The 17042-nt window shown below is 40.6% G+C and overlaps 1 protein-coding gene across 1 annotated transcript in view; it reads left to right on the top strand.

Moving 5' to 3' along the window:
* The window catches only part of LY75 (lymphocyte antigen 75), a 126467-nt gene that overhangs the window by 19624 nt on the left and 89801 nt on the right, over positions 1-17042 (top strand). Inside the window, exons 5-16 of the mRNA XM_054970110.1 lie at positions 6-116; positions 698-841; positions 1970-2158; positions 3270-3427; positions 3890-3991; positions 4321-4409; positions 4684-4853; positions 4962-5158; positions 12729-12871; positions 14223-14304; positions 14882-14953; positions 16137-16257. Coding sequence (XP_054826085.1) covers positions 6-116; positions 698-841; positions 1970-2158; positions 3270-3427; positions 3890-3991; positions 4321-4409; positions 4684-4853; positions 4962-5158; positions 12729-12871; positions 14223-14304; positions 14882-14953; positions 16137-16257 — 1578 coding nt within the window. The remainder of the gene's footprint in view (positions 1-5; positions 117-697; positions 842-1969; positions 2159-3269; positions 3428-3889; positions 3992-4320; positions 4410-4683; positions 4854-4961; positions 5159-12728; positions 12872-14222; positions 14305-14881; positions 14954-16136; positions 16258-17042) is intronic.

The raw sequence follows: 17042 nt of genomic DNA, 5'->3' as shown, positions 1-17042 counted from the left end.
TGCAGATAAAGATGGCATTGCGGAGATATTTTGGATTGGGTTAAACCAACTGGACATTTATGGAGGCTGGCAGTGGTCAGATCACACACCCTTGAACTTGCTTAACTGGAGCCCTGGTAACTGTATTATAAGTCTCCTCACATTATGTTTTATTAATCAACCACAGTCTGGAACAAGAGTTGTTCTCTTTTTTTGGTAATCTTTGATAGGGATGTTGGGTATGATTATTTTGGTTGATTTACAGTGCAATCCTAAACAGAGTTACTCCAGTCTAAATCCATTGATTTCAGTGAGCTTGGACTGGAGTAATTCTTCTTGAGATTGTGCTGTTAGTGTATTTTAGCTAGTTTTATGAGTATAAGCTGCTTTGGGGGAGTTGCCTCTGGGACCGAAAAGCTAAATATGAATATTATAATAAATAAACGCAACATGGAATCTTCTACAGGCTGTGCATTGGTGGAGATATTTTTTCAGTGGAGAGGAAACTATGATGTGGGTGTCATCTCTTCCCTTCTGGCCCTATAGTTGTAAAACTTTTACTATTCGTTGAAAACATTTCAACTCACCCTCTCCAAGGTGGATGCTACAGTTATGTTCAATAGTATGCAATATTAAATATAAGTCCCACTGAGCCTTCTTTTAAGTATGCTTTGTTTTTCTGATGGTATTCTAAACAATATTTTTCATTTTCCCACAGAGATGCAGAATTCATCACCTCTAGATGGGACAAGTTGTGTGGTTATGAATGCTGACTCAGGCCTCTGGAAGAGTTACCCTTGTGAGACTGCACTTCCTTATGTCTGCAAAAAACAATTCAATAGCTCCAAATCAGAGTTTCCAGGTAAATCAGAGTGCGTTGTGGATTTGGTCCCTGGCAGGTAGTTTTAGAGTGCAATCCTGTATACACTTGCATGGGATTAATTAATTCCCCTTCAACTCTCATGAGTAGAGATGGGCACAAAATGAACTATGGAACAAAATTCTGTATGGAACGGCCAGTTCGTAGTCAAAGAACCACGCGTTCTGTGGGACCGCGTTTTTCCATACCAAACGAACTTTTCTTACCGTTCCGTTGCCGGTTCGGACACCATTGGAGCCAAACACTCCCTCGCCCAGGCAATGGTGACAGTTTTTAGCTTGCCCCCAATCTGAGGCCTCCAGGCTTGATTGGCAGCTGTCCCTGCCAACTAGAGAGCTCCCACTCTGGCCTATCCAGCCAGGAAAAGGGATGGGAGGGTTAGAATCTCCAAGGCAACTGAGGAGATGGGCCTTCAGCAGCCATGGTAACACCAATCTCTTCCTTCCAAAACCATGTTAGGCAGGTTTTTCTGCCAACCAGAGTGCTCCTGTGTTGTTCAATCTCTTTGCTTTTTCCATAAACGGGGGAAGCCATGTGATTCCTGGTTTCAGTTTCTCTATAGAGTGGAAGAGGGAGGAGAGCTTGGTGGCTTGGTGGCTGGCTGTGGTGTTGGATTGGAACTTGGATCTTTGGCCTGCACTTCTGGCTGCTGGAAAAGGGGCTGAAAGGCCTCTTTTCTTTTCTCTTGCTTTCTTGTTTTTCTTACTGACTGGGGTCTGGGGAGGTGTTTGGGAAAAGGGTGCTTTTTTCTCTGAGCATGAAGGGGGCTGTCCTGCTTCCCCCCCCCCCCCGAAACCCAAACCTCAAACGGGTTCGGAAATTGGTTGATTTTGTTAAGTTCGTGTTCCGTGGAAATTAATGAACCATGAACCAAGCAGTTTGGTGTTTTTTTCGTTCCGTGCCCATCTTTACTCATGAGATTAATTCCCATTGAACAGAAGGACATACTTTTAAAAAGGGGCATCTAGTGCATGGCATTAACCATGTATTGGGGGGGGGGTTATGCCAGGCACTACTTGCCTCTTTTTAGAGGTAGGAGCTTTTGTGCCCACCTCCCCCCCCACTTGTAAATCACCTGACGTAATTAATTTCGTTATCTCCATCCTCCAGATCATCAAGACTATGTGGAGACCCAGTGCGATTCCAACTGGCTTCCTCACAATGGGTTTTGCTATACGCTAATGAACACAGCTGCTCCTTGGGAATATGCACAGCTGTCTTGTAAAGCAAATAATAGTAACCTAATCAGCATACATTCCTTAGCAGATGTTGAATTGGTTGTTACCAAACTTCATAATGGTAAGTTCGACTGAGCGCAAATCTAAGAATGAATGTCTGTCACTGAGAGGTTAAGCACTTGAATAAACAGAAGGTCTTCAACCCATGGCTTGTGACCCTCCAGTGGGTTGCAGAGGCCCTACCTGTTGAGTTGCAGTCCCCTCTAAAGTTGGACAGGGGATGTTGCTTTTAGAAAGGATCCCTAATAAAGACTAGGTCACCATGCCTTCCAGATCCTCTTTATACAAATGCTGAGAAAAGAAACAGGATGGCAAGTTGAAGACATTCATCAATGAAGAGAAGCCTGTTTTTGTTTTGTTTTTGTTTTATAAAGCACAGACAGGTTCAGAGACATGACTCTTCCTATTTATTTATTTAGAAGATTTATATCCTTTCAGCCCACTCAGACCCACTAAGGCTGCCAACAACTAAAAACAAGGCATCATAAAACAAATGAAAACCATAACATGCATGTTCTCATACATACTTTCTCTCTCAAACATATAATATAAAAACACAAATACCAATTTAAACATAAGGCCCAAAGGAGGGTCCACTGAGGGAACACTAGACACAAAAAAAGTCTTCACCCTCTGGCAGTAGACTGTAATAGAAGGGGACAGATGAATATCCTTGGGAAGGGAGTTCTACAATCTTGGTGCCACAATTTACCAATGCTTTATTTATGCCTTCCTGCTCTCTCCACACCACCTCGGCACAGCATGGCCCTGCTATCCCTGCCATTCAGTCCTCCAGTGCCCAAGTAACTTTGACTTGCCCTCTTCTTCATTGTGATGTCTCATGCTTAGCAAGTTCCATGCTGTGGCCTTGGGGGTAAAAGGGGGTCCTGACTCTGGAAAGTTTGAAGATCACTGATGTAACAGAAATTTGGTACAGATCTTTGACTGGTATCCTTTGACCATGGCCATATGTCTTGCTATTAGGATCTCAGATCCAGTAATACTATATATAAGGTCGCACAGTGATATCATAGTAACTCTGAGGAATTGGGAGATTTTTTTTCAATGCATTCTGAAAAGATGCTTGTAAGATTATGTGGTTATTCTCCTGATAAGCTGTTTGATAACCTTTTATTGTTTTGTGAAATGCTTGTATTTATTCTTGAACATAGAAACAAATGACAAAATATGGATTGGTTTCATAAATGAGAACACGCCAGCCTCATTCACATGGACGGATGATTCCAAAGTAGTATTCACTTATTGGGATCAGAATGAGCCAAAGGTTCCTTTTAATAACACTCCTAATTGTGTGGCCTATTCAGGAAAGGTAAAAAGCTTCTCTGTTCTTCTGATCAGTTTTATAATTAATTGCCCCAAGTTTCTTTTGAAAGCTACAGAATAAAGCTTGTACACTATTTTTTGTCTAATATAAATAGCTGATTCTTCTAGAAAAGAGTAAAAATATAATTAAATGCTAATGATCTTTTAGACAAAATGATAATAGGAAGATAAAAGGTACTGCAATTGTAGTTTATTGTAATAACAGTTCTTGCAAGAAATAGTAAAAGTAGAGTTTATAAATCTGCTGGTGTCTACATTTTAGCACAGAAAGGTATTCTTTAAGGTATTATTGCTTAGTGCTCTGTTGTCTGTATGAGAGTTATAATGTTGACCTACCTTACAGGGCTGTTGCAAGGACTTCAGCAATGTAATGTGTGTGAAAGCACTTTATACATGCTAAGTATTATTTCTGTTCATATAACTACACTTTTTTTCTTCTTGATAACAGTTGGGTCGATGGAAAGTCCTTCCTTGTGAAAATCTGCTTAAATATGTGTGCATGAAAAAAGGAAAGGTTTTGAATGAAACATCTGGTAAAGATTGTTCTGAGGTAAAATGCTATTAATACTATTTTAATCCAGTCTGAGATGGGGTTTTTTCTTTACTATTAAGAATATGGTTTAATAATAAATAAAGACAATATAACCGAGAGTTATACAAAATTCTGATTTTTCAAACTAAGTATTAAGTATTTGTCTTTTTTTAAAGTAATGTTTCTGGATTGTAACATGTAAACTGTGACCAGTTAATTTAATAATTATGTCAATTGGTAATTTCTTAATTTCACTATCATGTCTTGGCAACATTGTAATACAGACAGAGTGTATGGTACATACTGGTTTAACTTTGTAGTAAGTGAATTATCATCTTTTAAACTAGGAATGGAAGAGACATGGAAATTTTTGTTACAAGATTGGGTCTGATAAAGTGTCCTTTGGAACTTACTGCAATCTCACTATAGAAAACAGGTATTGTGTAGTATTGTAATTTCTATGGATCAAAGAGTTTGCTTGATGTGCAAGAGACAATTTTATTGGTGTGGTTCTTTTTCAGTGTATGAATAATAATAACAATAATAACAACAACAACTGTGCTTATATACCACTATTCTAGACAGATTAGTGCCTCACCCAGAGTGGTGAATGTACACATTTATTCCACTGTGTTCTTGAGGTGTATAGTATTTAATCTTTTTCAGGTGTTTCATGTATATGATGACACTGTCATTTTGAACACTTACAGATTTGAGCAAGAATTCATAAATAGTTTGATTAGAAAACACAGCAGAGTTGAAGAGAGATATTTCTGGACTGGCTTGCAAGACCTCGACTCTTCAGGAGAGTATAGATGGGGAAATGGAGATGAAAATACTGTAAAGCTAACATATACAAACTGGGATCATTTCCAGCCAGGTAAATGCTAGAAATTAGTGAAATAAGTATTTATTTCATGATAGTCTTCAGTTTCTGAAAATGTAAGATAAATACTGAAATCTTGGGAATCTTTGGTCAACATTCTAGAATTTTCTGGAGGATGTGTGGCTATGGAAAGTGGAAAACACCTCGGAAAATGGCAAGTCAAGTCTTGCAGTACATTTAAAGCTTACTCTATTTGCAAAAAATACATTGGGCCCCCACGGCCAACAGAAGCACTGCCTAAAGTTACTGACCCTTGTCCTCAAGGATGGCTCAGCGGATCAGGCCTTGCCTGCTATAAGGTAGTATGTCATTCATGTGAAATGTTTTAATTGATTTAGTGTGATGTGTGAAATACACATGCTTGCAGACAGAGGTGTATGGGCTGTGTACAGACAAGCTTGCAAATAAGAGGTTGTTTTTCTGCTACTGGACGGATGCTGCTTCTTCCACTAGTTTTTCTTTTCACGGGGCATACATACATGCCCCATACAGATCAAGGGCTGATTTCCTCTTCACATCCCCCCCGCCCCTTGAGTCAGATGAGACTCTGTGGCTTTTTTCCCCTTCCATCACCATGCCTGTTTTTCTGATCAAATGTATGTTAAATGCTTTTTTACAAAAGGATTTCAAACACTTCTTTACAGTTTTTATTGCATTCTTCAAAAACTGATCCAATAAGGGGGGGGCAGGGAAGCTAGGAACTCTCTTGATGATTGGAGACAGTATGCACCTGATGGTTGTTCCCATTGCCTTGATGTATAACCCTATATGATCTGCCGGTGAGGAAAAGATCTCTTGGCTTGTTTCTTGAGCCCTTCCCCTCATTGTTGGTGATGGCATTGCCTCAATTCTGCACATACTTTGGGTATCTCTTGTTCTCTTCCCCATCACTGGATGTTTTCCTTCCTCGCTTCTCGATGTATCTTGCGCGATTCTTGTCCTCTATATGATTATTGGTGCTGTCAATGTCCCACTTCCATATTTGTATGTGGACTGCTGTCTTTTGTATCTGTGGGATGTTGTCTTTCTGAGACTGATGTCACTTCATCACAATTGAAGTGAATTTCCAGATCCCCCCTCCGAAACCTTCTTAACACATGAGTCCGTGGCTGGGCCATTATGCTGTATGCCACTGTATGTTGTTCCTTCACTGATGAGATTGCATTTTCCTGCTCAAGACTGCAATGAAACATTTGGGACCGTTTCTCCCCATATGTACCCCGGAGAGCATTAAGATCAGCAAATAAGAACTTGCTGGTGGTCCCCGGCCCCAGGGAGGCCCGTCTGGCCTCAACCAGGGCCAGGGCTTTTTCAATCCTGGCCTCAACCTGGTGGAACTCTCTGTCAGAGGACACCCGGGCCTGCCAAGACCTTATGTCCTTTCAGCAGGCCTGTAAGACGGAGTTGTTCCACCAGCATATGGTTGAGGCCAGTCTTTGACTTTCTAATTGTTTAGGAGCCTGTCTCCTGCCAGGGGGGCGATGAAGTTATCTACCCCCCCATCAGCACAGTCACTAGAATATTATCAAACTGTGGCCTCCACCCACTCCCATTGGTTTATGCTATGATTGGGGAAACTGGAGGGCGGGCTAAAAATTGAATAATTAAATAAATAAATACGCTAATCACTCCCTACTCTTCAGCAAGTACCCTGTGATCAGGCATCAGCGCATTCCAGAAGGACCAAGTAATCTCTTGGCCGCACGAACCTGATAGCACTTATATGAGAGACCTTATTGTCAAATAGTATTTTACAGTGAACCAGCAGTTAGTGCTTTTGCTCCTTTAATTAGTTTCCATTTTTTCCCATTAAAGTAACTTGTTAAAGTGGAAAACGAGTGACCTGTAGTAATTGCTGAGCGTTTGTGTTAATTATGTTACCAATGAGGCCTAATATTTTTGCCTTGATATTTAGTATGCTAATTGGGTAACAATGAATCTATACAGCAAGTGTGATTTAGAAGGGTGTAAAGTTGCTTAGAATTGTGGTGTTCAGCATCGGTGTTAACATCTACAACTTTCATCTGCCTATGTTCATTGGATAAAGTAGGTCCTCAGCAACCTACCTTAAGACTTCCTAATACAATAGGAAGTTGTTTGTGCAACTTTGTAATGAATTATGGAAGCTTACTTACATTACTTATACCATAAGTAATTAGACAGTTGTTGCAGAACTTCAGAGAAATAATTTCGGTGTGAATTGATGCAACTATCAGCAAATGTCACGGCTCATATAATTATTTTATTAACATTATAAAGTTATGTAGAGTTGGCCTGTTATAAAGTAAAATTAAATTTAAAAACCCAAACTTTTGCAAAAATCAAAATTAGTCAACTGACAAAGTACTTTGCTGTAAGCATGTTCCTACTAGGTCATTTCTGCCTCATTTAACATGTCATGTTTAAACTGCTTATGCTTTGTTGTATTGTTTAGTTCTATATCAGATTTCTGCTTGCTTTTGTTTTAGCTATGTATCAGATTTTTGCTTATTCTATCCATACGTTATTGCATTGTTTAATGAATGTCCCAGCCATAGAACATGTTGACTTACAGTATGTGAACCACCTTAAATCTTAGTGAGAACAGTGGACTATAAATAAATAAATAAAACAAAAAAGATAAATGATATATTTCAAGTCTGGCCAGTCTTCAAGTGAGGAGACCAAGGCTTCCTTTCAGGTTCATTTGAGTTGCTTTAGAGGTCTTTGTTAATAATTCAAAAGAGGAATAATCCAGCAGATTTATTCTGCAATTGTCTAATTAAAAATTTAAGTGGTGTTTTTCAAATTAAGCTTGGAATAGGTTAGCAAACTCAAGTACATTAAGATTCAAGGGAAAAGCAGTGTTGCCACTTACACAGTTGATTTTGCGCACACAACAAAATTGTCTCTTGAGGAGGAGGAGGATACTCTGTCCGCTTGGGTCTGTCTTTCCACAATCCTTGGAGGTGGGAAATTCATTGCACTCACCATCTCTGGAGAGGAGGAGGAGTCCACGCAACAGTCTTTTCCCTGCCTACCCTTGCAAGAGCAGTGGGTCTAGAGAGCACCAGAGATTTTCCCTCTGGGAAGTCTTTGGATGCACTTTTTTTCTTTTTTTCCTGCTTGTGTGCCTTTTTGTGTACGCTTTATTCATTTTTTTAAAATCTTTGTTTTTCCTTCTGTGTCTCATCTTCCTTATAGCTGCTTTTTCATGCCTGCTGCTTCAGCTGTGGTGATGTCCTCAGTCAGATCAGCAGCTGTGGCTAGCTTGGCTATTCCAAAGGAGGGAGAGGACTTATTTAAAGAGCCTCATGATTGAAAAAGCAACACATCTCTATGTAGAGCCCAAGAGGCCATTGCCTTTTCCTTTGAAGCATCTGCTGCCCCTTCTCTGACGGCTAGAGCCTCATATGGTCCTGAAAAGTGACCTAAGAATATCCAGATTCAAATCAGTGCCTGATCAGTTATATGCATAGGCTGGAGAAGGCAGCAGCCTTAATGTCATATGCTAGATAGGTTCTTAGCAAGGTCCATGGCTTCCACAACTGTAGCCTGAAGACATCTTTGACTCAAGTCCTAGAATGTGGACTCCTTTTCTAAGTATTACATAGCATCCTGGTCTTTCCTTGGTGATAATTATTTGGGGACAACCTAGAGGCCATCTTAATTGAGATCAAAGAAAAGAAGAAGATCATACCATTCACCTGTAAAATGGATGATACACAGCATAAAAGTTATGGTTCACAATCCTTTCATTCCAACTGAATGCTTCCACAATTTAAAGCAGATTTCAAGCAACAGGCATAGTACATATGCAAGCAAAACTTCAGAGCCACAGGGCAATACAACAACTCAGGCCAAGAGCCAACCACCAGTAAGGCAGGATGGCATCAAAAGCGATACCAAGTTAGCTTTGTTGGAGATGGCTTCAAAAATTCCAGCCACTGACCAATGAGTAAAGGAAACCATAACTAATGGCTATTCAGTTAGTCAACGTAACTTGCAACAGTACCAGTCCCTCATCGCCCCATCAAGAGACAGTGCACACAAGAAATCATTCATCTGTTGGGAGATCACACCCATCAAACTTGTGTCATCATCTCAAAGGTTCTTAGGCATCTGTGCTATTGTTTTTCATAGTTCACTAAAAGAATGGGGACTGAAAGCTATCCTGGATCTCAAATTCCTGAACTGGTTTGTGAGGTACAGGAAGTTCAAGATGAAGACATTGTAAACCATCATGGAGGACTTGCAATCAGAGGACTACCTGGCTTCCATAGATGTGACCGAATTGTATTTTCACATGCCCATAATTCCCCAGGACACACAGTTTCTGAGACTTCACCTTCAGATGAAAATACTTCCAGTTCAGGGCCATGCCATTCAAGTTGGCATCAGCTCCCCAAATTCATGAAGCTGATCATCTCACTTGTTGCAGGCCTGCATCTCAGAGAGATTGATATCCATCAGTATCTCAACAACCTGCTTATAAGGTCGCCCTACCAAGATCAGACACTCAAGGATGTTCAGAACACTGTTTAGTGCTTTTCCAATCATGGCTTCTTGATCAGCTTGCCGAAAAGCCAATTGTCCCCAGCCCAAGTCATTCTGCATTTAGGGGTAGTGATAGATTTGACACAGAGAAAATTGTTTCTTCCCCTAGGCAGAACAGAGAAGGTTCTCCAGGCTATGAAACAAACTTATTCTGCAGGTTCTTTCTGCAGTCAGTGGACTTGATGTGCTTAGACTACATGTGCTAGGCTACATGATTGCAGCAGTTGAGACAGTCCCTTGGGCCTGATCACATTCTCAGGTACTTCAGTGAACCCTCTTGCCATATCAGAGATGCAGAGCTCTCAGCAAACCTATCAACATAAGTCAGTAAGGATCTCCTTTGGTGGTTGACCAAGAAACACTTGCTTATGGGCAAACCCTTTCAATTGTGCGCAGACCTACAGATCATGACAAATACCAGTATTATAGGCTGAGGAGTCTGTTGCTCGTTGAGCCATGGGCAGGGGAATTGGTCCCAACAAGAAGCTGTTAGCATCAGACTTTTGGAACTGCGTGCAATTTGTCCTGCCCTTCATTACCCAAGACCATATGTCTCAATTGAACGTATAAATATGGACAGACAACACCTCTGCCAAGATGCACATGAATCATCAAGGAGGTATCAAAGCCAGGAAGCTACAGAGGGAAACAACCATCCTCATGTCAGGGCTGAGCAGCATCTAGCCTTTCTCAGTGGAGAACAGATCAGTGGCATAGTGAATGTTTGAGCAGATTGCCTCAGCCACCAGACTGGACTGGGGGAAAGGTCCCTCATACAGGAAGCACCCCAGTCCCTGGTTCAACATTTTTGCCTAGCTTATATGGATCTCTTTGCCTCCCCAATCAGTACCAAGACACCCAGGTTCTTTCCAAGGCATTGGTGTCAACAAGCAGGAGCAGGTGAATGTTCAAAGGTTGTGAATAAAATAAAATAGAAGGCTGATTTGCCGGGCCCCATGTTGGCTCAGTCTGCTGAAGTAATCAGTTCAGCCCCCATGAGAACTTCCAGTGTCACCCAGCATCTCTCATCTGCCTGGCTTCATCTGGCAGTATGGAGATTGAGCAGCAAGCACTGATTACTCAGGGGTTCTCTGATCGGGTTCTTCAGGCCATGATGGTAGTTCAACTTCTAAAATTGATAATAGTTCTTGGAAGGCTTTTGTAAACTGGAGCAAGATGAAACGCCTACAACCAGATGCCACAGGGTTTTCTCAGATATTATCTTTCCTACAGAATGGGGTTTCTCAAGATCTAAGAGTAAGTACTTTTCATCACCAGGTAGCTGCCTTGAGTGCTGTATTTCCATTAATTTGTGGCTTTCCTCTTTCCAGACACCTAGCAGTTAAGAAATTTCTTAAGAGACTTGTATTGTCTTTGCCTCCGACAGTTTGTAGGTTTCCTTCTTGAAGACTTCATGTTGTACTTTAGGCTCTAACTAATCCTCCATTTGAGCCTCTAAGGGAGGTTTCCCTGAAGTTCCTTATGTGGAAGCAACTTTTTCCTGGTAGCAGTTACATCAGTAAGGCAGGTCTCAGAGATCGGTGCTTATTCTATCAGAAAGGCTTTACGTCTCTTCACAAAGATATGGTGGTCCTGCACATGGATCCCACCTTCATACCCGGGGACAATACACTTTTTTACATCTCACAGAAGATATGTTTGTCATCCTTCTGCCCCAAATCTTCTCATTCTAGCGGGAAGAACTGGCACTCACTGGACCTTTGTTGAGCACATTTATATCAGAAGGGCTATCCCAATTAGGAATGAAGTCTGATTTTCTTTTCATGGTTCCAAGAGTGAGGGGAAAGCAGTTTTCAAGGCTACATTGAGCAGGTGTCTAAGAACTGCATCTTGCTGTCATATGAATCCCAGGGCCTTCAAGCTCCAGAGAAGTGCCTCTACATCAGCAACATCTGACACAAAAGGATCTGCTGTAGGTATGTGGAGGGCTGCCACCTTATCCTCAGTGTCAACAGTCATTGGACACTACAAGATGGATTCTCATGCATCATTTAGACAGAGAATCCTACAGCAAGCGGTTTAGTCTGATGGTTATCTCTGTGATTGGCAGTCATTTTTTCTCTCCCTGAATCAGACTTCGTGTGTATCAGAATGTCCTCTTCTCCTTCGACAGAGAGTGGAACATTGGACTTGCCATGAAGTTCTGTCTTCTCAAGGGCGATGAGGATACTCTAGACCCACCCCAGTTGAAGGGCCTTTTCCACATTTTACTGTTTCCTAAGAGGTGACTGATTACCAGTCTCAATAATAATTGTTTTTCTTATGTTCTTACAGTTTATTTTTTCCCTGAATGGTTTGTTTCAGAGGGCTTTGTAGGCCTTGTTTATTTGTCTGTTTGATACACATTGCGGACTGTTGTCTGTTGCAGAAGTCTCCAGGTGAGCTCCTTCCCCACTCTTAGAGACAGGAAATGCAATCAGTTTCCTGCCTCCAGGGATCGTGGGAAGAGGAACCCAATCATATCAGAGTGTCCTCCTCACCCTAGAGAAGAAGGTACCTTCACAATAAGACCAGTGTTCTAAGATACAAAATTCACTATGCTCCTGCATGAGACCAATGGAACAATGCCATAAGGATCCAAGTCCATATGGATCATTGATACGATTCAGCAGTGGTTGTCTTATGTTTTTGTTGGGTGGCATAGCAAAATCAGTACTGTGACACACTAACAACATGACAGTACTGATTTTGCTATGCCACCCAACAATTGTGTGTTTTTTCTTATTCTCTATGTTTGTTTATTATGTTATGGTGTATAGTTTATAATTTAAATAAAGAAAATTCAAGCAAGCAGAAGAGGGAAGAGAGAGTAGCCACTTGGCTTTGTGATGACACAAGGGCCTGCCCCAAAAGTAGTGATGAGACTTTCTGGATCCCCCCGCCCCAAAAAGGAATTTTAAAAGTATGTTAATACTCACGTTCATGAGCTACTTTGGGTTTGCAGTTAAGAGTCCCTGAGAATGCTGTGGCGTTATTTTTCTTCTGTGACTTTACTTTTTTTTTTCCTGGCCCAAAGTCGCAGGGGGGGGGGTTGTATGAATTGAGCATGTGATGGTATCGACCAAGCAGAATTTTTACTAAAGATTGACTTTATTCACCTCTATTAACAGAGCAAGGACACTTAAGATGCTGTCTTTAGTCAAGCTTTTTTATTCTGAACAAGGTAATTTTTGACACATGAATTCCAAACGAGCAGAACGAAATGGGCCTGCATTATTTAGCCAACCAGATATCACTGGAGAAGCAGATCTTCAGCAGAAAACTAAAATAATGATGAATAGCTGAATTGATTCTTTTTGTTTTCTTATGAAGTTATTCCGTAAGGAAAGAGTGCTGAGAACCAGAACTTGGGAAGAAGCAGAGAGGTTCTGTGAGGCTCTTGGCGGACATCTTCCTAGTTTTAGCAGCAAGGGAGAAATGAGTGACTTCCATGATATGCTGAGGACTCTCATCAGGTAATATCCATGAATTGCTAAAATTCTACATCTAATGCTGTCTAAAAGCTGTTTTCATTGTTGATATAAATATAACCGTTCTGTTGAGATAGGAAAAAGACTGATAAAAGTATTGTAGAAAATTTGGTAACTGTATTTATATTATACAACTTAGCTTGGATGATATAAAAAAGACTTCAGCTGGTCAGTATTACTTCTGGCTTGGATTCAGCAGTGGATTTCCACAAATGAAAGGGGAGAGTGATTTTTTTTTTTTGATATTTAAGTTAACACTAAGCCACAATCCTCTTCTTTTAATCTAAAGAAAACACAACATAAGGAGTACTTCAAACAATTATCAGTCATTTTTTCACATTTAAATATCTTTGCAGTCTGATTTTTTTAAAGTCTCACTTCAGTGATGATTCACTATGCTTAAAACAGGGCGGGGATGCAGAAGTTCTGAGATATGGCTAGAGGCTACAGGATTGGACAACAAGTTCTATTATGGCCAGGATGGCTTTGGGCTTGTTTCTTACAGTGGAGTCCCATGCAGTTACTCCGGTCTAAGTCAAATTGGAATAAGTATCCCATTTATTGGGCTTAGACTAGAATAATTCTGCATAGGATTGTATTGTTAGTGTATGTTCAGACATGACAATAAACCATAGTTTGGTCAAATCCTGTTTAGTTGTGACATTTGGAAGCAAACAGTCCAACAAATTAGGGTTTCTTGATTGGCACAAAACCTCGATTTCAAACTAGAGTTTGTTACTGCCTTGTTAGCTACTGCTTGTATTTGTGGTTTGTTATGATGTCTGTATTCACAAACCACAAGGTGTTGAATAGCACTGCTCCTTGTGGCTGCCTGACTACAGAGACAACAGGATAGGAAAAATGTTCTCCCTGCCAAGAGAGATAGACAGGCGACTGAAGCAAACTGAAGTTTGTGCTAGTCATGGATGTTAATTGTGTCTGGGAGGCTACCCAGACTTTAAACAAACAAGGATTTATTGTGATGGCTGAATGCTGTGTTCAGCATCCCATCAAACCATATGTCAACCCATTCCTGAACCTCAGAAGATTTTCAAAATCAGTTTGCAGTAAGTCATGTTGGCGTCCAAAGGAAAAAAATCTACTGGGTACACCCAAGACTTTATCCGTGCCTGAAGTAACATTTTGGATCCTGCCCTGTATTTGCTTTCCATGTTTTCTAATAATGATAATGATGATACAGGCTCTGTGACCAATGAACTCCCAGTTCTCCCACTATGTGTACAGTTTGAATATATGTTTAGGACTATAGCCTTACATGATGATACAGATGCTAGGGTGACACTTGTATGTAATTAAAATGTTGTATTATTTTCAGTGATGACCGATGGGTCTGGGTTGGGTTAAATAAGAGGAATCCAGAAAATCTGGGATCATGGCAGTGGAGTGATGACACACCTGTAAGTTAACCTGATAACAACAAAAATTACACCATATCTTTGTTGGGGAAGTTGGGCAACTTTTTAAAAATCATACTTCACATATAGAGAGCAGAAGTAAATTACAGTGAGATAATCCTTTTAAAGAATGAACATCTAAACCGATTTTGTCAGCGTACTTTTAAATCTCTGAAATGGTTGCCATCTTATTTGGCTGGTGCCCTAGTTACTAATTTGTTTTGACAAACAAATCAAATCTCCACAAACCAGCCATTTCTTATACATGCAAGGGCTCCAATGAATGAATGAATGTAGAATTTCCCCATCTATATGTATTGCCCTCATAATTTCAGTAGAGAAAGTGATCTATACTAAGTGACTGTTGCACTTACGATCATGTTTTTTTTCTGTTGGGTGTGGATTTTCAAAACATGATGCAACACACTGAATTATGGAATAGAGTATTTTTTCCACATTTTTGCCTTATGTCATGAGGTAGCTAACTGCTACATGGACTGCTGTTACATCAGCTGGTGAATATGAATAAATTGCAGCTCAGCAATAATTTCTGACTCTGCCTCTCTATTTCCTTCCTTAGGTATCTACTGTTGTTATGCCCCATGAGTTTAAAGAAGATGACTATGATGTCAGAGACTGTGCAGCTTTCAAGGTGCATAGTAACATTTTTGATTAACGGCCTTTGAAATGGATTTGCAATCAATGGAAATATTTTATGCAGGGTTTTAAAAAATAATTCAAAATATTATGTTAATTTTAGAACAAATTCATTCAATAATGTCAACATAATGTGACGTAAGCAGGGCTTTTTTTCAGCAGGAACGCGGTGGAACGGAGTTCCGGCACCTCTTGAAAATGGTCATATGGCCAGTGGCTCCGCCCCTTGATCTCCAGACAGAGGGGAGATTGCCCTCCATGCGGCATGGAGGGCAGTCTAAACTCCCCTGTCTGGAGATCAGGGGGCGGGGCCACCGGCCATGTGACCATTTTCGCCAAGGGTGATTTAAACTTTAAAAAACTCCCCCCCCCGTTCCAGCTGACCCAAAGTGATGTCATTGTGCGGTCCTGAGTTCCACCACCTCTTTTCAGAGAAAAAAAGCCCTGGACATAAGAAATTGCTAGCCAATTAGGGCCCTGACCTGGATGGCACTGGCTAGCCCAATTTCGTCAGATCTCAGAAGCTAAGCAGGGTTGGTCCAGGTTAGTACTTGGATGGCAGACCACCAAGGAAGACCAGGGCTGCTATACAGAGGCAGGCAATGCAGAACCATCTCTGTTAGTCTTGGCCTTGAAAAGCCCAGTATGGGTTACCACAAGTTGACTGATTTGACAACACATACAGCTTATTAGGAATTCACCAGTGAACTCCTTCTAAGAATTCTACAGAAATGCTATAGACACCTAGTTGGCAGTAGTGACTTTAGAATCAAATAGCATTTTATAAATACATTCCATTTATAAATACATTCCATTTGATAATTTGCATTTAATGGCCACTCCAATACTACCTTCTCTCAAGACTGCTTTGTTATAGAAAGCAACAGTTTAGGTTTGGGTTCTGCTATTAATATATCATTTGGCTCTTTAGACTGCAGTTCCATACTAGGAAGTAAGTCCTTTTGAACTCTCTGGAGTTGCTTATGAGTAAACATGCACTGGATCCAGCTGTGCATTTAATTTCTCTAATACATAAATCACCAAGCAGCTGTACTTTTTATGAATTAATATGTTCATCTTTTTTTTTTTAAAGTAGTATTTTACTAATTTTTAATACAGGAGCTGGTGTTAAATATAATTACATAATTTTGTTATTTTTGTATATTTTATCTGTACAGTCTCCTAGAGCAAGACGAAGACCATACTGGTCTCCTTATCTTTTTGAGGACAGAGAATATTTCTATTTAAAACGTTTCCGTTGTGATGCTAAACTGGAATGGGTCTGCCAGACCACTAAAGGTAAATTTGGTCACAAATGTTTAGTCATGTAATGTTTTGTTTTTACATTTTGTTGAAGGTCTGTTTTAATTTTCATTTTTCATTTACTATGCCAGCATCAAGTGTTGGTCCAGGTTGTGCTGATCTTGAAATATGGGTCTCTGAAATTGTAACGTATTTTGTTTCATATTGGAATCTTTATTATTGGTGGTGCCACAAACCCACGTCAAACTCAGGCTTGGACTGAGCTTCCCCTACCCTGAGGTAAAACCTCCTCCTCTGTAAGCTTATGAAGCTGTATACTGGGCTGGGCAGCCTTTGGTAACGTGGTTGATATTGAGCTTCAACGTTCTTCTTTGTCCCACCCTTATGAATATTACAATTTGGTTACCCAGCCGAATCTTAATAGGGGACAGACCAGGGGTTTGCGTTTCCCTTTATCAGAAACTGGCACACGAGGCTGGGGAAGGTTCAAAAATGTAATTGAAGGTTTATTAACAGAAGTTGAACTCAAGAGGCAGGTAGGCAGGTATTTAAACATAATGACAGAAAGGTTTGAGTACAACAACTTCACTGGTGTGAGGCACAACACATTCAGTTACTGGCTGCTTTTAGAGGCACACACTGCTTCACACATGTTTCACTTTATATCCTTCAACACAAACACAGCACTCTTTTCCCTCCTCTCCAGACTTAGGGTTACTCCACAGAGACAGACTTCCCAGATCCTGGGCAAGTGTTATAGCTGTGAACTATAATCCTGGTCCTGGCACTGAAGGGGAGACTTCTTGCTACCTCCTTCCTTG

The sequence above is a fragment of the Eublepharis macularius genome, chromosome 2, assembly GCF_028583425.1.
Source record: "Eublepharis macularius isolate TG4126 chromosome 2, MPM_Emac_v1.0, whole genome shotgun sequence".
NCBI lineage: Eukaryota > Metazoa > Chordata > Lepidosauria > Squamata > Eublepharidae > Eublepharis > Eublepharis macularius.
Note: the sequence above shows the minus strand (reverse complement) of the source record. Positions and strands in the feature narration are given on the sequence as shown.